Here is a 15,672-nt window from a genome sequence, read left to right as displayed (position 1 = left end):
CAGCTGACAAATTTGCCAAATATTTCAATGAAAAAATCATAAACCTACGCAACACACTACCTCATGACACCACTAATATCGATAACCATCAAATGGTGTGGACCACCCCTTGGAGAATACCCAGTGTACCGAACATGGTCAAACTTTGCCCTCCTCACCGTTGAAACAATTACCCAGGCAATTAACAGGTTCTCCAATACCCACTGTAAACTGGACGCCTGCCCTAGCTACCTAATGAAATCTGCCCCCGACCGCTTCATATCCGACCTCACTTCCCACCTAAACCACATGCTCCAGCAAGGTCTATTCCCGAAGGAAAATGGCAATATCCTACTCACCCCAATACCAAAAGATACCAAGAAAAAAAACAAACGAAATCGCTAACTACCGCCCAGTAGCATCTATCCCACTGGTAGTCAAACTAATGGAAAGCATGGTAACTAAACAACTCACTGACTACATAAACAAATTTTCAATACTACATAATTCACAATCAGGATTTCACCCCCTCCACAGCACTAAAACAGTATTAATCATCCTCCTAGCCAAATTCAAGCAGTAAATAGCTGGAAAAAGCATACTTCTCCTCCAATTTGACACATCTAGTGCATTCAACATGGTAAACCACAACATATTATTAAGCCTCCTGGATTACTTCGGAATTGGTGGAAAAATACTTACTTGGATCAAAGGTTTCCTAACTACTAGAACATACCAAGTGAAATCAAACACAAACATATCATCACCTTGGAAAGCAGATTGCGGAGTACCTCAATGATCACCATTATCACCGATCCTCTTCAACTTAATGATGACCCCACTAGCCAAGTCCTTATCCAACCAAGGCCTTAACCCTTTCATCTACGCAGACGATGTCATAATATATATTCCTTACAAACTCGACCCGACAGAAATCACCAACGAAATCAATCTAGGCTTGAACATCATGAACTCATGGGCAAATGCATTCCAATTAAAACTCAATACGGAAAACACACTGTCTCATCCTCTCATCCCAATACAATGTGAACAAACCCACAAATATAAACACCCCAGATTACATCCTCCCTATCTCAGACAGCCTGGAAATCCTTGGCGTTACAAGCGACCGCAACCTCAAACTCGAGAGCCAAGTGAAATCTACAACAAAGAAAATGTTCCACTCAATGTGGAAGCTCAAATGCATGAAACCATTCTTCCCGAGAGAAACATTTCGCAACCTGATACAATCAATGTACTAAGCCATGAAGATTACTGCAATGGTATCTATGCAGGATGCAAAAAAACAACTCATAAAGAAACTACAGACCGCCCAAAACACAGCAGCCAGGCTTATATTTGGAAAAACGTGCTTCGAAAGTGCCAAACCCCTCCGAGAAAAACTGCACTGGCTCCCAATCAACGAACGTATTGCCTTCAAAATCTGCACCATGGTTCATAAAATTATCTACGGTGAAGCCCCGGGATCCATGACAGATCTCATAGACTTACCAACCAGAAACACAATCAGATCAACAAGAACATACTTAAACCTCCACTACCCCAACTGCAAAGGACTCAAATACAAATCAACCTATGCAACCAGCTTTTCCTTCATAAGCACACAACTATGGAATGCACTACCAAAAGCCGTGAAAACTATATACGACCACCTAAACTTCCGGAAATCACTAAAAACCAACCTGTTCAATAAGGCATACCCTACGGACCCAACTTAAATGCCTGAACCCTGCTACACAAGAAACCAAAGCTCGTAATTTAACATACAAAAACTTCTGGAGGGTGGCCAATGTAATGCCCATTTAAAAAAAAAAAAGGTTCCAGAGGAGATCCGGGAAATTATAGACCGGTGACGTTGGTGCCGGGCAAAATGGTAGAGACTATTATTAAGAACAAAATTACAGAGCATATTCAAAAGCATGGATTAATGAGACAAAGTCAACATGGATTTAGTGAAGGGAAATCTTGCCTCACCAATCTACTACATTTCTTTGAAGGGGTGAAGAAACATGTGGACAAAGGCGAGCCGGTTATTATTATTATTTGTAGCATTTGTATCCCACATTTTCCCACCTATTTGCAGGCTCAATGTGGCTTACATTTGCCATTTCCGGACTTCAGATATGCACATGGTTTTGCAATCAAGTGCATACATACATGGTGGAAGAATGCATTGTGAACTTGCGTACATATTAACACGTGGTTTTACAATCAAGTGCGTATATATGTGGTAGAAGAATACATTGTGGTCTTGTGTAGGTGTCAGCTTTATGTAGTTTCTCAGGTGATGGTATTATGGTTGATATTGTGTATCTGGATTTTCAGAAGGCATATTGACAAAGTACCTCATGAAAGACTCCAGAAGAAATTGGAGAGTCATGGGATAGGAGGTAGTGTTCTATTGTGGATTAAAAACTGGTTAAAAGATAGAAAACAGAGAGTAGGGTTAAATGCTCAGTATTCTCAATGGAGAAAGGAAGTTAGTGGGGGTTCCCCAGGGGTCTGTGCTGGGACTGCTGCTTTTTAATATACTTATAAATGACCTAGAGATGGGAGTAACTAGTGAGGTAATTAAGTTTGCTGATGACACAAAGTTATTCAAAGTCATTTGAATAACTTTGTGTCATCAGCAAATTTAATTACCTCACTAGGTCGTTAGTTGTTAAATCGCAGGAGGATTGTGAAAAATTACAAGAGGACCTTACGACACTGAGCATCTAAATGGCAGATGACGTTTAATGTGAGCAAGTGCAAAGTGATACATGTGGGAAAGAGGAACCTGAATTATAGCTACGTCATGCAAGGTTCCACATTAGGAGTCACGGACCAAGAAAGGTGTTGTCGTTGATGATACTTTGAAACCTTCTGCTCAGTGTGCTGCTGCGGCTAAGAAAGCAAATAGAATGTTAGGTATTATTAGGAGAAGAATGGAAAACAAAACTTAGGATGTTATAATGCCTTTGTATCACTCCCTGGTGTGACCGCACCTCGAATATTGTGTTCAATTCTGGTCGCCGTATCTCAAAAAAGATATAGTGGAATTAGAAAAGGTGCAGAGAAAGGCAACGAAAATGATAAAGGGGATGGGACAACTTCCCTATGAGGAAAGGCTAAAGCGGCTAGGGCTCTTCAGCTTGGAGAAAAGGCGGCTGAGGGGAGATATGATGGAGGTCTATAAAATAATGAGTGGAGTTGAACGGGTAGATGTTGGGTAGATGTGAAGCGTCTGTTCACACTTTCCAAAAATACTAGGACTAGGGGGCAAGCGATGAAGCTACAATGTAGTAAATTTAAAACGAATCACAGAAATGTTTCTTCACTCAACATGTAATTAAACTCTGGAATTCGTTGCCAGAGAATGTAGTAAAGGCAGTTAGATTAGTGAGGTTTAAAAAAGGTTTGGACGATTTCCTAAAGGAAAAGTCCATAGACTGTTATTAAATGGACTTAGGGAAAATCCACTATTTCTGGGATAAGCAGTATAAAATATTTTGTACTTTTTTGGGATCTTGCCAGGTATTTGTGATCTTGATTGGCCACTGTTGGAAACAGGATGCTGGGCTTGATGGACCTTTGGTCTTTCCCAGTTTGGCAATACTTATGTACTTCTCCTCTCTATAATTCCCCAATGTGTCTTTAACACATGAACCGTATTCTACCTCAATATCACATTGTATTTGTTCTTACCGGTCTTGGCGAACGCCATACAGTACTATGCAAGCAACACTGAGCCTGCAAATAGGTGGGAAAATGTGGTATACAAATGTAACAAATAAATAAATAAATCTTTTTGGCACTTAGCCATTACTGAAACAGGTCTAGCCAGATAGTCCTATTTTTTTTTGCCCTGGACATTTTTGTAATGTTCCATTGTTGCAGCAAATATGTCTAAATCATAAGCCCGCCCTAGTCCCACCGAAAACGTGCCTCCTTGAGATTTAGACAAACCGCATAGAAAAACGTCTTAAAAATGAATTTCAAAAATAGCAATCTACCACTTTGTACTATTTTTTTTGGACATTTTTCTGTTTTGAAAATGAATATCTATGTCTGAGCAGAGGACCTTCCATGCAGCAATCAGACCAATAACCCCCCCCCCCCCCCCCAAAAAAAAAAACAAAACCCTGTACCTCAAAATACTGGCTATAGAATCAGTAAGGGTTGTAAATACACTAATCCATTATTTTCCCTTTCAACCTACTGTACAACTTATGAGGGGAATGCCATGTTCAAAAATTCAAAACAGTGTTTCCATTGGGTGACAAGAAGACCCCACTGAACAATAAGATTTAGGTCTGAGTGAACTGTTGATCGGCATATCTTGAGCAAAGTGCCCCCTGTTTGCTACTAGAAGTATGCATCTGTGGGTAATTTTTAAACCTCATGTCTTATTTATTTATTTATTAATGTATTTATACCCCACATTATCCCCACAGACATGCAGGCTCAATGTGGCTTACATAAACCGGAGAGAGAGAGAACTCCGGGTGATATCAGATACAAATGAGAATAGTAGAGTAGAAGGGCAAGAAAGAAAAGATACTTTACATATAACAGTACAAAAGAATAGGACTAAACAGGATCCACGTTTGCCAGCTGGCAGAGGCGATAGTCCTATATTGTTCCCGGAGAAAATGTTTTGGTAAACAGATGCGTTTTAGTGCCTTGCGAAAGGTAAGGTAGTCTCTCTGACTGGTGATGTCTCTAGTAAGTGCATTCCATAGTTGCGCACTGATGAAGGGAAAGCTTGACGCCTGAATAGATCTGTGCTTACAGCCTTTCCAGCTGGGATAGTGCAAGGTGAGATATAATCTTGAGGACGGGTCAGCATTTCTGGCTGGCAAGTCAATCAATATTTAGCATGTAACTGGCGACATCCCTGTTGACGATATTGTGAACCATGGTGCAAACCTTGAATTCAATGTGCTCTTTGATTGGAAGCCAGTGAAGTTTAGCAAGAAGAGGTGTCGCGCTATCGAACCAGGCTTTATTGAAGACAAGTCTCGCTGCTGTATTTTGGACAGTCTGTAGTTTTCTCAAGACAAAGCCCTTACACCCTGCTAATGTACCATTGCAGTAGTCCGTGTGACAAAGCACCAATGATTGTACTATATTTCTAAAGAGTGGTCTCGGGAACAGGTGGCGTACTCGCTTGAGCTTCCACAACATGATGAACATCATCTTGGCTTGCGCCTTTGCTTGACTTTCAAATGTTAAAAAACGGTCAAATATTACTCCAAAAAGGTTCAAACTGTCAGAGACAGGAAGGTTTAGACTATTGACCACAATAGAAGTGGGAGGGATGAACTTGCGCTGGGAAGTCAAAACAAGGCAATGTGTTTTGTCTGCATTAAGTTTTAGCTTGCCCAAGAGTCTATTACTTGCAGGACGTTTTTGCTAGACTTAATAATCTCTGATACTGTAGAATAGAATGGAATATATACGACAACATCGTCGGCATAAACGGATTTAGTCCCAAATGAGCTAATGTTTTGGCCAATGGGGTCATCATAAGATTGAAAAGGATTAGCGTCAGGGGAGAACCTTGAGGCACGTCACAGTCTGCACTCCATGCTGTTGATAAGTGCAAATTCACTTTGACCTGGTATGCTCGAAGCATGAGAAAACCCCTCAGCCAACTGAGTACGTTGCCTCCTACACCCAATTCGTCTAGCAGTCCTAAAAGAATATGGTGATTGACCATGTCAAATGCACTTGACATATCAATTTGGAGCAGCAGTATGTTCTTGCCGGTAGCAAGTTCCTGCCTGAGCTTTGTAAGTAGAGTGAGCAGTGCTGTTTCAGTGCTGTGTCCTGCACGGAAGCCTGAGAAGGTGAAAGCACATTGAAATTTAGTATATTGTTTAATTACATTTATTAGTTTCAAAAATATTAGACAGGCATTACATTTGAAACAGAAAAGGTACCTTCGTCAATTTACAAAATGTAGGAAATATTCACAAAAATTTAATTTTTGTGAATATAAGTACTCTCAAGTCCACAATTGCTGATCCAAGACTTACAACTAGGAGGCATTATAACTAAATAAATTAAAAGGAAACTAAACCGGTCTATACATCAGTATCCTTTTCCATTTAAGAGCTTTACCTCAAAGAACTTCTGACAGTTATAAATTGAAATTTAGTATATAATCCATGGGTTGACTGGTGACCACACTTTCCATTATCTTGACTAAAAGGGGAATGGATGCTACCGGCCTATAATTAGTCACATCGGCAACCTTTTTCTTGTAGTCTTTCGGTATGGGTGTTAAAACAATGCTTCCATAATCCTCTGGAAATAAACCACACTGAAGCATATGATTGAGATAGGATGTTAGGTGATTCAGAAAGCAGGATGGGGCTGTTTTCATGAGATAATTCGGACATGCGCCTAGACAACAATGTTTTCTGGAGAATTTGCTGAGCGCCTTAGAAACTGTGTCAATGGTGACTGGTGCAAAGGTAGTCCAGAATCTGTCCGCCGGAAATTCATCCGCAGTGGGCTCAAAACAGCTAGGAAATCTTCAAAAGCAGAGGTGGCAGGCGGTAGCGACAAATGGAGTTTAGTAATTTTGTCTTTAAAGTACTGTGCAAGCTGAGCAGCAGACGGGTGGTCAATGGTCGAAGAGACAACCGAATGTGTGTTAATGAGCTTATTTAAGAGTTGATATAATACCTTCAAGTCGTAATTATCTTTTCCCACTTTGACATAATAGTACCTTCGCCTGGCTTGCCTGATAGCGTACTTGTATTTCCTCTGCATATTCTTCCATGCAAGGAATGTGTTTTAGCTCATCAGTGAACCACGGAGAGAAGTAATGCGCACGCTGAGTCCTAATTTTAAGTGGTGCAATGTCAACCAGTATACGGTTACAGTGTGAAGTCACTCGCTAGGAAGTGTGTTGAATAAGTCTGTATCAACCAATCAGTATCATAGATGGTCCGCCAGAATTGTACCGCATCTATACGACCTCTTGTGGCAAATGGAGTATAGTTTTCTTTTAGATGGATTACCTTTTTTGTCCAGTGAATGGATAGATTAAATTTGAAACGATCAGACCATGGAACTTGTGTCCATCTTGAATTAGATATGGCTATGCCAAGTTCTCCACAAAGATTATGGGAGAAGAGGTCTAAGTTGTACCCTTTAATATGTGTCGATTGTGCTACCTATGAGCCTGAATACAAATTTTCAGAGAGAATCTCCTCATAGATAATCCTTTTGAAAGTTCAGGGCCAGCAGGTGCTGCGGATACTTCAGTCCTTGCCAACTTCAGAACAGGTACAAAGGTTCCTACTGTAAATCACACATAGGGATCTGAAAATAAAACCCTCACGTTTTAAGTGCCAAATTTGGTCTACCACTTTGTGCAGAGGAAGCAAAATGAGCATGCCACCTCTTAGCAATACACTTTCACATCACAATGGAAAATGAATGAGTTTCATTTTTCAGGAAGCTTGAGGACAGCCATGGGACAGATGACATTATTTCCAGGATCAGGCCAGATATTTATTTTATCATCATATAGCAAACTAAGGGGCCCTTTTACTAAGCTGCATTTTAAGCAGCATTAGCACCTAATGCTCCTTAAAATGGCACTGTGAGATGCACTCAGGTGTCCTGCACTAACTGCCAAATTAGCACGTTCGCTAAAAAGTATTTGTATTGTTTTGAAGGGGGCGTGTCAAGGGGGCAGAGAGTGGGTATTCCTGCACTAAATAGCACATCCATATTAGCACATGCTGTTTAGTGCAGGATTACCGCATGAGCCCTTACTGCCTATAAAATATAGCAGTAAGTATTCACACTGTAATTTTTTTTTTTTAATGGCCACATGCTAAAGGCAACATTAGCTTATAGCTATGAATTAAAAAAAACTTTCGGCCATTTTACCACTGAAGCAAATATGGGCTCAGCATGTAAGAAAACCCGTGCAAAGAAACGCTAAGGACACTTTTAGCTGCAGCTTAGTAAAAGGACCCCTAAAAGAATTAGGGGGCTTTCCTGGGCAGAGCTCATTCAGCTTTAATGGCAGCCACTACTGTAGTGAATTACAACATTTTGGCCCATCTCTACCACATGCTTGCTTATGAATACACATTTTAAACATTACAAGGTTGAAAAAATAGGGGGACTGGGGCACACATTAAACAGCTGGCTAAATGGTCTTTCTTTTGTACAAAGCAGTGGTACACATTTTGGTGATGATCAAGTATCAGGAGGGCATTTTAGGCAGTTTACATTAAATCAATTTTGATGTTATTTTATAGACATGTTCTAGATGAGAGGGATCAGTTGGCTTGACTCTCTTACTTGCTTTCTCCTTCAGGAGTGCCACCTGTTGCTTGAGGTATTCAATAATCTGATCTGCCTCCGTTGCCCTCTGCTCCAGCCTGTTGAGCACGGTGCTGCTGGCTGCCATCTTTAGCAAAGAACGGGCTAGTAACCTGAGTCAAAAAAAAAAAAAAGAGAAAGAAAAAACCAAGATAAAATTCTTTGAATTTGGCTAACATTAAATCACATCCTGCAAGAATGTAAAAAACTCCATACCCTAATAGTCATAGTTGTTAAAAACAGCAGAGAATTGTAAGAATTTGCAGACAGATCTTGTGAGACTGGGCACCTAAGAGGCAGATGAGATTTAATGTGGACAAAAACTACCAGTACAAAATGCTTGGTTCCAAGTTAGAAGTCACCACTCAAGGATCTTGGAGTTATTGTGGACAATACTGTTGAACCCAAGGAGATTTAATTGACAGGAGATGGCGGGAGCATGCTTGGCTCATTATCTGGCCTAATGCCAGTAGGTGGAGCTTGCCACCATAGAAAGTAACGTATTTTGAGCGTATCAAGATGGCAGCTGCATAGGGAAGCAATTAAGCCTCCTTGGGTATAAACAGCTTCAGCCTTGTCACATGACACCATCTCCTGTCAATTGAACCTCCTCACTTGAACTTTTCAGTCCAGTGTGCTGCAGATGCTTAAAAACCATATAGAATGATTGGTATTATTGAAAAAGAGATGGAAAATAAAACTAGAATATCATTATGCCTCTCTACAGGTCTCTGCAGTTCTGGTTGCCCCATCTCAAAAAGGATACAGTGCAACTAAAAAAGGTTCAGACGGGGTGACAAATATGATAAAAGGAAGGAAAATCCCTTTTATGAAGTGAGGCTAAATAGGTTGGGGCTTTTCAGGCTGGAGAAGAGACAACTGAGAGGGGATATGCAGCATGTTTTCTCTGGCACTTCCTTGAAATATATTCCGTTAAGTTAAGGATCATATATCAGCTCAAAATCGTTGCTTACATGAATACCACCCCTGCCGTCACAGAATTGTTAAGCAGTAATCAATTTTAAAAAAACTTCATTACAAAAATTATAGTACAAGCCCCAGAATTTAAAAAAACCTGTAATGCACTTTACTTCACCACTAAACAAAGCAAATTTAAAAAAATGCTTTTCTGTGAATTACAAATATAGCAGGGAGAACATTAAAAAAAGATCACATTTTGATAGCTACAGGGGTTGGAGGGAGAAAGTTATTTTACGTTACCTAACAATAACGAAGAACGAATTGCTTAGTTGTCTTGGGAGGGAAGAACTTCTGCACATTCAAAGTTAAGCCACTTGCTAATGTGGGCTAGCAGCAGATGGCCCCTGTCAATCATTTTAAGTCTGTCTTCATTTTCCTTAGGTACTGAAAACATTCTTTTAACTGAATCTTTTTTTTTTTTTTAATTCATCTGGAAGGTCTGGGAAGCCAATTTTGATAATGATGATTATTTTATATACACCATTTCTCAGTTCCTACAGAAATTCACCAAAGCTCGCAGTGAACACTAGGCAAGTGCAGTTATCTGAAATGGAATTCAGTTTTGTTTTTTTGTCATTTTACATTTGCTATTTACAATGTATTAAAAAAAAACATAAAAATGAAATTAAATATAAATGAAACAACATTAATTTTTTTTTTGCACCAAGACCTTAGCAAACAACCAGCAAATCTGTGAGGGATTCTGCTGTGGGAATGCTCTCCTTTCATACTCCACCAAATACCAGGGGTAGGTAATACATATTCCTGAGTGACAAAACTGAGACCAACTGTCAGAACTTCCAGAAAGAATAATCAGCTACAAAGTATGTCTGCCAGTACCCAAATGTCAAGAGGGACAAATAATATGGTCATGGGGGAGACTCATGCAGCCAAATCAAAAGCTAGGGTCCTGCCAGTCTCTCTCCCTCCCACCTTCTACAGCTGATCCACATAATACTCTCTCTCTCTCACCCCTTCCATTTCCTAAGAATAAGCTGTGCCTGGGGCTTACAACTGTCAAACAGATATAAATAAATATAGATCAAATTAAAATTCATAAAGTTCAAATCATATGTAAATGAATACATGAATATTACTTAAGAAAAGAAACTTGAATAACTATTAATAAGACAAAAGTACATACAAAGGTGCTTCTATAATAATCTATGGCTATGTGAACCTTAGCAGTGACGTGGAGGGGCATTTTTGAACAGGGATGACCATCTCTAAGGGCGCCCATCTCTAAGGACGTCCTGGCGAAGGGGCGGGGAAACTCGTATTATCGAAGATGGGCGTCCATCTTTCGTTTTGATAATATGGTCAGGGACGCCCAAATCTCAACATTTAGGCTGACCTTAGAGATGGTCGTCCCCGGTTTTCAGTCATAATGGAAACCGAGGACGCCCATCTCAAAAACGACCAAATCCAAGGCATTTGGTCGTGGGAGGAGCTAACATTCATAGTGCACTGGTCTCCCTCACATGCCAGGACACCAACCGGGCACCCTAGGGGGCACTGCAGTGGGCTTCACAAATTGCTCCCAGGTGCATAGCTCCCTTACCTTGGGTGCTGAGCCCCCCAAAACCCACTACCCACAACTGTACACCACTACCATAGCCCTAAGTGGTGAAAGCGGGCACCTACATTTGGGTACAGTGGGGTTTGAAGGGCTCACATTTACCAGCACAAGTGTAACAGGTGGGGGGGATGGGCCTGCCTGCCTGAAGTGCACTGCACCACTAAAACTGCTCCAGGGAACTGCATACTGCTGTCAGGGAGCTGGGTATGACATTTGAAGCTGGCATAGAGGCTGGGAAAAAAAAATATAAGGTTTTTTTTTTTGGGTGGGAGGGCATTGGTGACCACTGGGGGAGTAAGGGGAGGTCATACCCGATTCCCTCAGGTGGTCATCTGGTCGGTTTGGGCACCTTTTTGAGGCTTGGTCGTGAAAACAAAATGGACCAAGTCGGCCAAATGCTCGTCAGGGACACCCTTCTTTTTTCCGTTATCATGCCCCAGTCCCGTCTTCGGTACGGTGCCGACATGCCCCCTTGACCTTTGGTTGTCCCCGTGACGGAAAGCAGTTGAGGGTGCCCAAAATCGGCTTTCGATTATGCCGATTTGGGCGAACCTGAGAGGACGCCCATCTCCCGATTTGTGTCGGAAGATGGGCGCCCTTCTCTTTCGAAAATTCCCGATAGTGACCAGTTCAATATTTAAAAAAACAGTTGAGTGTATCAAAGTGCAGTGGGGTATCACACTTGGATCTGTGCTAGAAATCAATCTGTAAGAGCCAGATAGGATTTATCTAGAGGGAAGCAACGTTACTTGGTGTAGGAGTTGGTGCCTCCAGCAAGATAATCAGATACTGTTGGCGAGCCAGGAGGTGAATGTTTTGAATAGTGAGCTATGTAGTCTGAAGACATTCACATTCAACACTGAGTACTCCATGGTATTTATAGATAATGTTTCAAATAATGACAATTATTCAAGCACAGCACATTCCTATTTCTGTAAATAATCCAGGTGTTGAGAATTTGAATAGTAACCAAGGTTACCTCAGAAAGGAGAACCCTGATTTCGGATGTTCCTATTTCTCAACAGATGACTTCAATACACCTCCATAGCCATTTGTTCCATAAGTTTTCAAGGTTAGAGTCACTTGTGATTTGCTAAAATGGAACCCCAACATAACATGGACATATAATTTGAGGAGTAGATTCAATGTTGCGAATAGTCTGTGGTTAAGAGAGACTGTCTTCCTGGGAGTCATCAGTGGCTGCTGTTAAGGAAATTTGTTTGAGTTTAGGTAAATCAGAAATGTATAATTTGTGGAAAATGGAAAATATAGAAAATTTGATGAAGTGGAGGAATAAAGAATGCCAAATTTCCCTAGAGAGGGTTCTGTTTCTCCTAAAGACACGTTTCTTAGTTATTTGAATGTAGTACAGGAAATTCCAGAAGCAGTGCTTCCACCTTTTGGAACGGTGTACTATTTGCCATCTAAATCAAGGTCCATTGGTGATGGATTCCTGGAAGAAGTCAACAAAAGTAGTAGATCAGGGGTTCCCAAACCTTTTTGGTTCACGACACCCTTACTGTCCAAGCAATTTTTCGCAGCACCACCCTCCCAGCCACATGGGTCTCCCCCTCCATGGGTCTCTGCACCCCCCCCCCCCCAGTCACATGGTTCTCCACACCCCACCTCCGGCCACATGGGTCTCTGCATCCCCCTGCTAGCCACATGGGTCTCCCTTTCCCTGCAGCCCCCTCTTGCCAGAAAGTCCAGAATACCACTCCCTGCAGCCCCTCTCATCCCATAAATCCAGCACATCTCTGCCTTCCCCAAATCCAGCATCGCTAGCTAGCTACCTTCCTTCCTGCAGGTCCAGGATCACTGCCGCTTCCTTCTCTTTCCCATGCCGCCGCTGCAGGCAGGCAGGCACTCCGGGGCATTCCCAGTCTGCTGCATCCAGCCTTCTCTGATGCAACTTCCTGTTGTAAGGGCCAGACACGGCAGAGGGAAGTCCCCACAGTGCCTGTGTGAATCGCAGACAGCCCAAAAATGTAAGCTGCGAGCACTGCAGTGGCGGCGGGGGAAGAAGTAGGAAGCGGCAGATTCCAAACCTGCAGGAGGGGAAAGTAGGGAGTGATGCTGGATTGTGGGTGGCGGGAGGGTCAAGATGTGTTGCGGCACCCCTGACACTTCACTGCGGCAAAAAGTTTGGGAAATGCTGCAGTAGACGCTTCCAAAATATGGATATTGCGACATTGTAGGCTGCTTTTCTTTTGGCATATGGCCAGGATAGGATTTTTAGGGTTTTTTTTTTTTTTTTATAAATTTCGCTCAGTTTACACCAAGGACTTTACTATCAGGGTGATGTTTTATTTAGATCTTACTGGTGATTTAACCTTAGTTTCAAACAAAGTAGTGTTATGTTGTATAATTAACATTATTGTGAATGAATCTTTAATTTTGTATATTCAAGATTTTTAATAAAAATATTAAGGAAAAAGTTAAGCATGTTTCAATGTTATGGGACTCAAATCGCAGATCTCTGAGCCATTCATAATAAAAGAAAGCGCTATTAAGTCAAATTTAACCTAATTCATTAGTAAAAGAATAGTGTGGTATGTGGATAAAACCATGTTTATTGGGTGCTTGATGTACCGCCTAACATAAAAAGTACAGCAAAGCGGGGTACAATAAGGTAATGGAAAGGAATGCCAAAATTCATGATATGAAAGGAAAGACCCATCACAAACAGAGACAGTCTTGAAAAATGGAACCCCTCTGGGTTAAGAAACGGAATCCGAAGAAGAAGCACAAGGTAGCAGCTCTGACCCAGTACACTCTCCAATGCCTCAGTCAACTAGGGAAGGCTTAACCATAATTAGCCCGACTTTAACCTACAGAAAGAAAGTTCTGCTTTCAGCACTTTTTGTCCTTTAGATTGTAAGCTCCTTTGAGCAGGGACTGTCCTTCTTTGTTACATTGTACAGCGCTGCGTAACCCTGGTAGCGCTTTAGAAATGTTAAATAGTAGTAGTAGTAGTAGCTCGTGTTAGAATTCCATAGATATGGCGCTAGGGAAAAGAATGCTGCATCACACATTGATTCCAAATGAACATGTGCAGGCGAAGGCAACAAAAGGAGCACCCATCGGAAGAGCACACATCTCAAAAACCTACAGCCATATTCATTGCTCTCAACTGGTGGAGGAGGGGCCTAGTGGTTAGAGTGGTGGACTTTGGTCCTGGGGAATTGGGTTCAATTCACACTGCAGGCACAAGCAGCTCCTTGTGACTCTGGGCAAGTCACTTAACCCTCCATTGCCCCAGGTACAAATAAGTACTTGTATGTAATATGTAAGCCGCATTGAACCTGCTATGAGTGGGAAAGTGCGGGGTACAAATGTAAGAAAAATAAAAAATAGCGGCTCACTGGAAAGCTTGCCAACAATTTAGAATAACCTTTTTTTTGGTCATACCTTGGGTGCTTACTGGCTGCAATACTGATTTGATTTTGTTGAACAAGGAGTAATGTTGGTTTTCCTTTTTTTTTTTTTTTTAAATAAATTTATAACAAAGAATATAAACAAATGCCAATACAACTCGTTAAACATGCCCTTCCCAACCAGCCTAAACTAGGATACTGACTGACTTGGGGTGTGTTACGGTTCTATAAATCCCTATAATATATGCACGGTTATCAAAATATATTTTACTACCGCACAACTATGATTAAAGAAAAGTACGATCTCAGTGTTTGTGATTCAACCAGAGTAGTTTGTTCAAAGGGCATTCTCAAGTAGTACAATCAAAATGTTCAATATTTTAAGCTACTCCAACAAAAAACATCCTATCATTTCAGTAAAGAAACGATGCGGCTACACTGGATTACACAGTACAGAGCCATTACAAGGAAGTGGAGAGTCTTATGACCTCGTCTACCCCAGTCCTACCTCTGACTGAGCTGCAACAGCATATACACCCATCCTAAGTCCGCAGCCAAAGCAATCCAACTCACCCAGCATAAAACCACACAAAACCCCCTGCTAAAACATACCAGCTGAAATAGCAAACAAAAGCCAGATTCTAGGAAAACAAAAGCATACCTACTAAGAAGGATAAGTCAAACAAATATGCCTTGAGCAACTGACAAAAAGCAACAAAGCTCCTTAACAATAATGCTTATCCCACAAAATAGCAAGACCGGCCTAACATTTCTCATCAATGATCTTCTGGGGATCAAAACACTTGCAAAAGCAAGTACCATTGCAGTTGAGCCTTAATGGTCAATAATATCTTAAATATTAAGCAAGGGAAAATAAGATATGCTATGGCACTACCCTCCAGCACCCAAGTGACTGAATTCAGGATCAACCACAAACAATGGGGTCAGCATCCTAGGTAAGACAGTAAGATAATTCAGAGGCTGTCACAGAAGCATATATAAGAACAGCCAAATCTGTACACTTGGGGGTGGGGGGGAGGGAAATTCTATATACGGTGACTTAAAACCACACGGTTAGTGTGATTCTATAAACTACACCTAAAGTTAGGTGTAGTTTATAGAATACTAGTAAAAAAAGGCCCGTTTCTGGAGCCAATGAAACGGGCGCTAGCAAGGCTTTCCTGTGCCCCCCCCCCACCGAACGCACCTTGGTTGTTAGTGACGGCATTGCGACGCCGTCGATGTGTGACTGTGGCCCCCCCCCACCCAACACACCTTCGTCGTCAGTGGGTGGCCCATTGCGGCGCCCTGGCCGTCGTCGATGTGAGTGAATTGCTCCGCCTCCGCCCTCAACGTCATAATGTTTGACGCGAGGGCGGGGCCCCGAGGCTGTGAGTT

General features: G+C 41.6%; 1 protein-coding gene across 5 annotated transcripts in view; it reads right to left on the bottom strand.

Moving 5' to 3' along the window:
• AIMP1 (aminoacyl tRNA synthetase complex interacting multifunctional protein 1) overlaps positions 1 to 15,672 on the bottom strand; it is a 106,257-nt gene that overhangs the window by 80,792 nt on the left and 9,793 nt on the right. For 4 of the 5 annotated variants that reach the window (XM_030190778.1, XM_030190777.1, XM_030190779.1 and 1 more), the window contains exon 2: positions 8,317 to 8,450. In XM_030190778.1, coding sequence (XP_030046638.1) covers positions 8,317 to 8,450 — 134 coding nt within the window. Of the gene's footprint in view, positions 1 to 8,316; positions 8,451 to 9,558; positions 9,639 to 15,672 lie in introns of those variants that run through there. The other variant, XM_030190775.1, reaches the window with a different exon arrangement.

Source organism: Microcaecilia unicolor, chromosome 2 (genome assembly GCF_901765095.1).
Source record: "Microcaecilia unicolor chromosome 2, aMicUni1.1, whole genome shotgun sequence".
Classification (NCBI taxonomy): Eukaryota; Metazoa; Chordata; class Amphibia; order Gymnophiona; family Siphonopidae; genus Microcaecilia; species Microcaecilia unicolor.
Note: the sequence above shows the minus strand (reverse complement) of the source record. Positions and strands in the feature narration are given on the sequence as shown.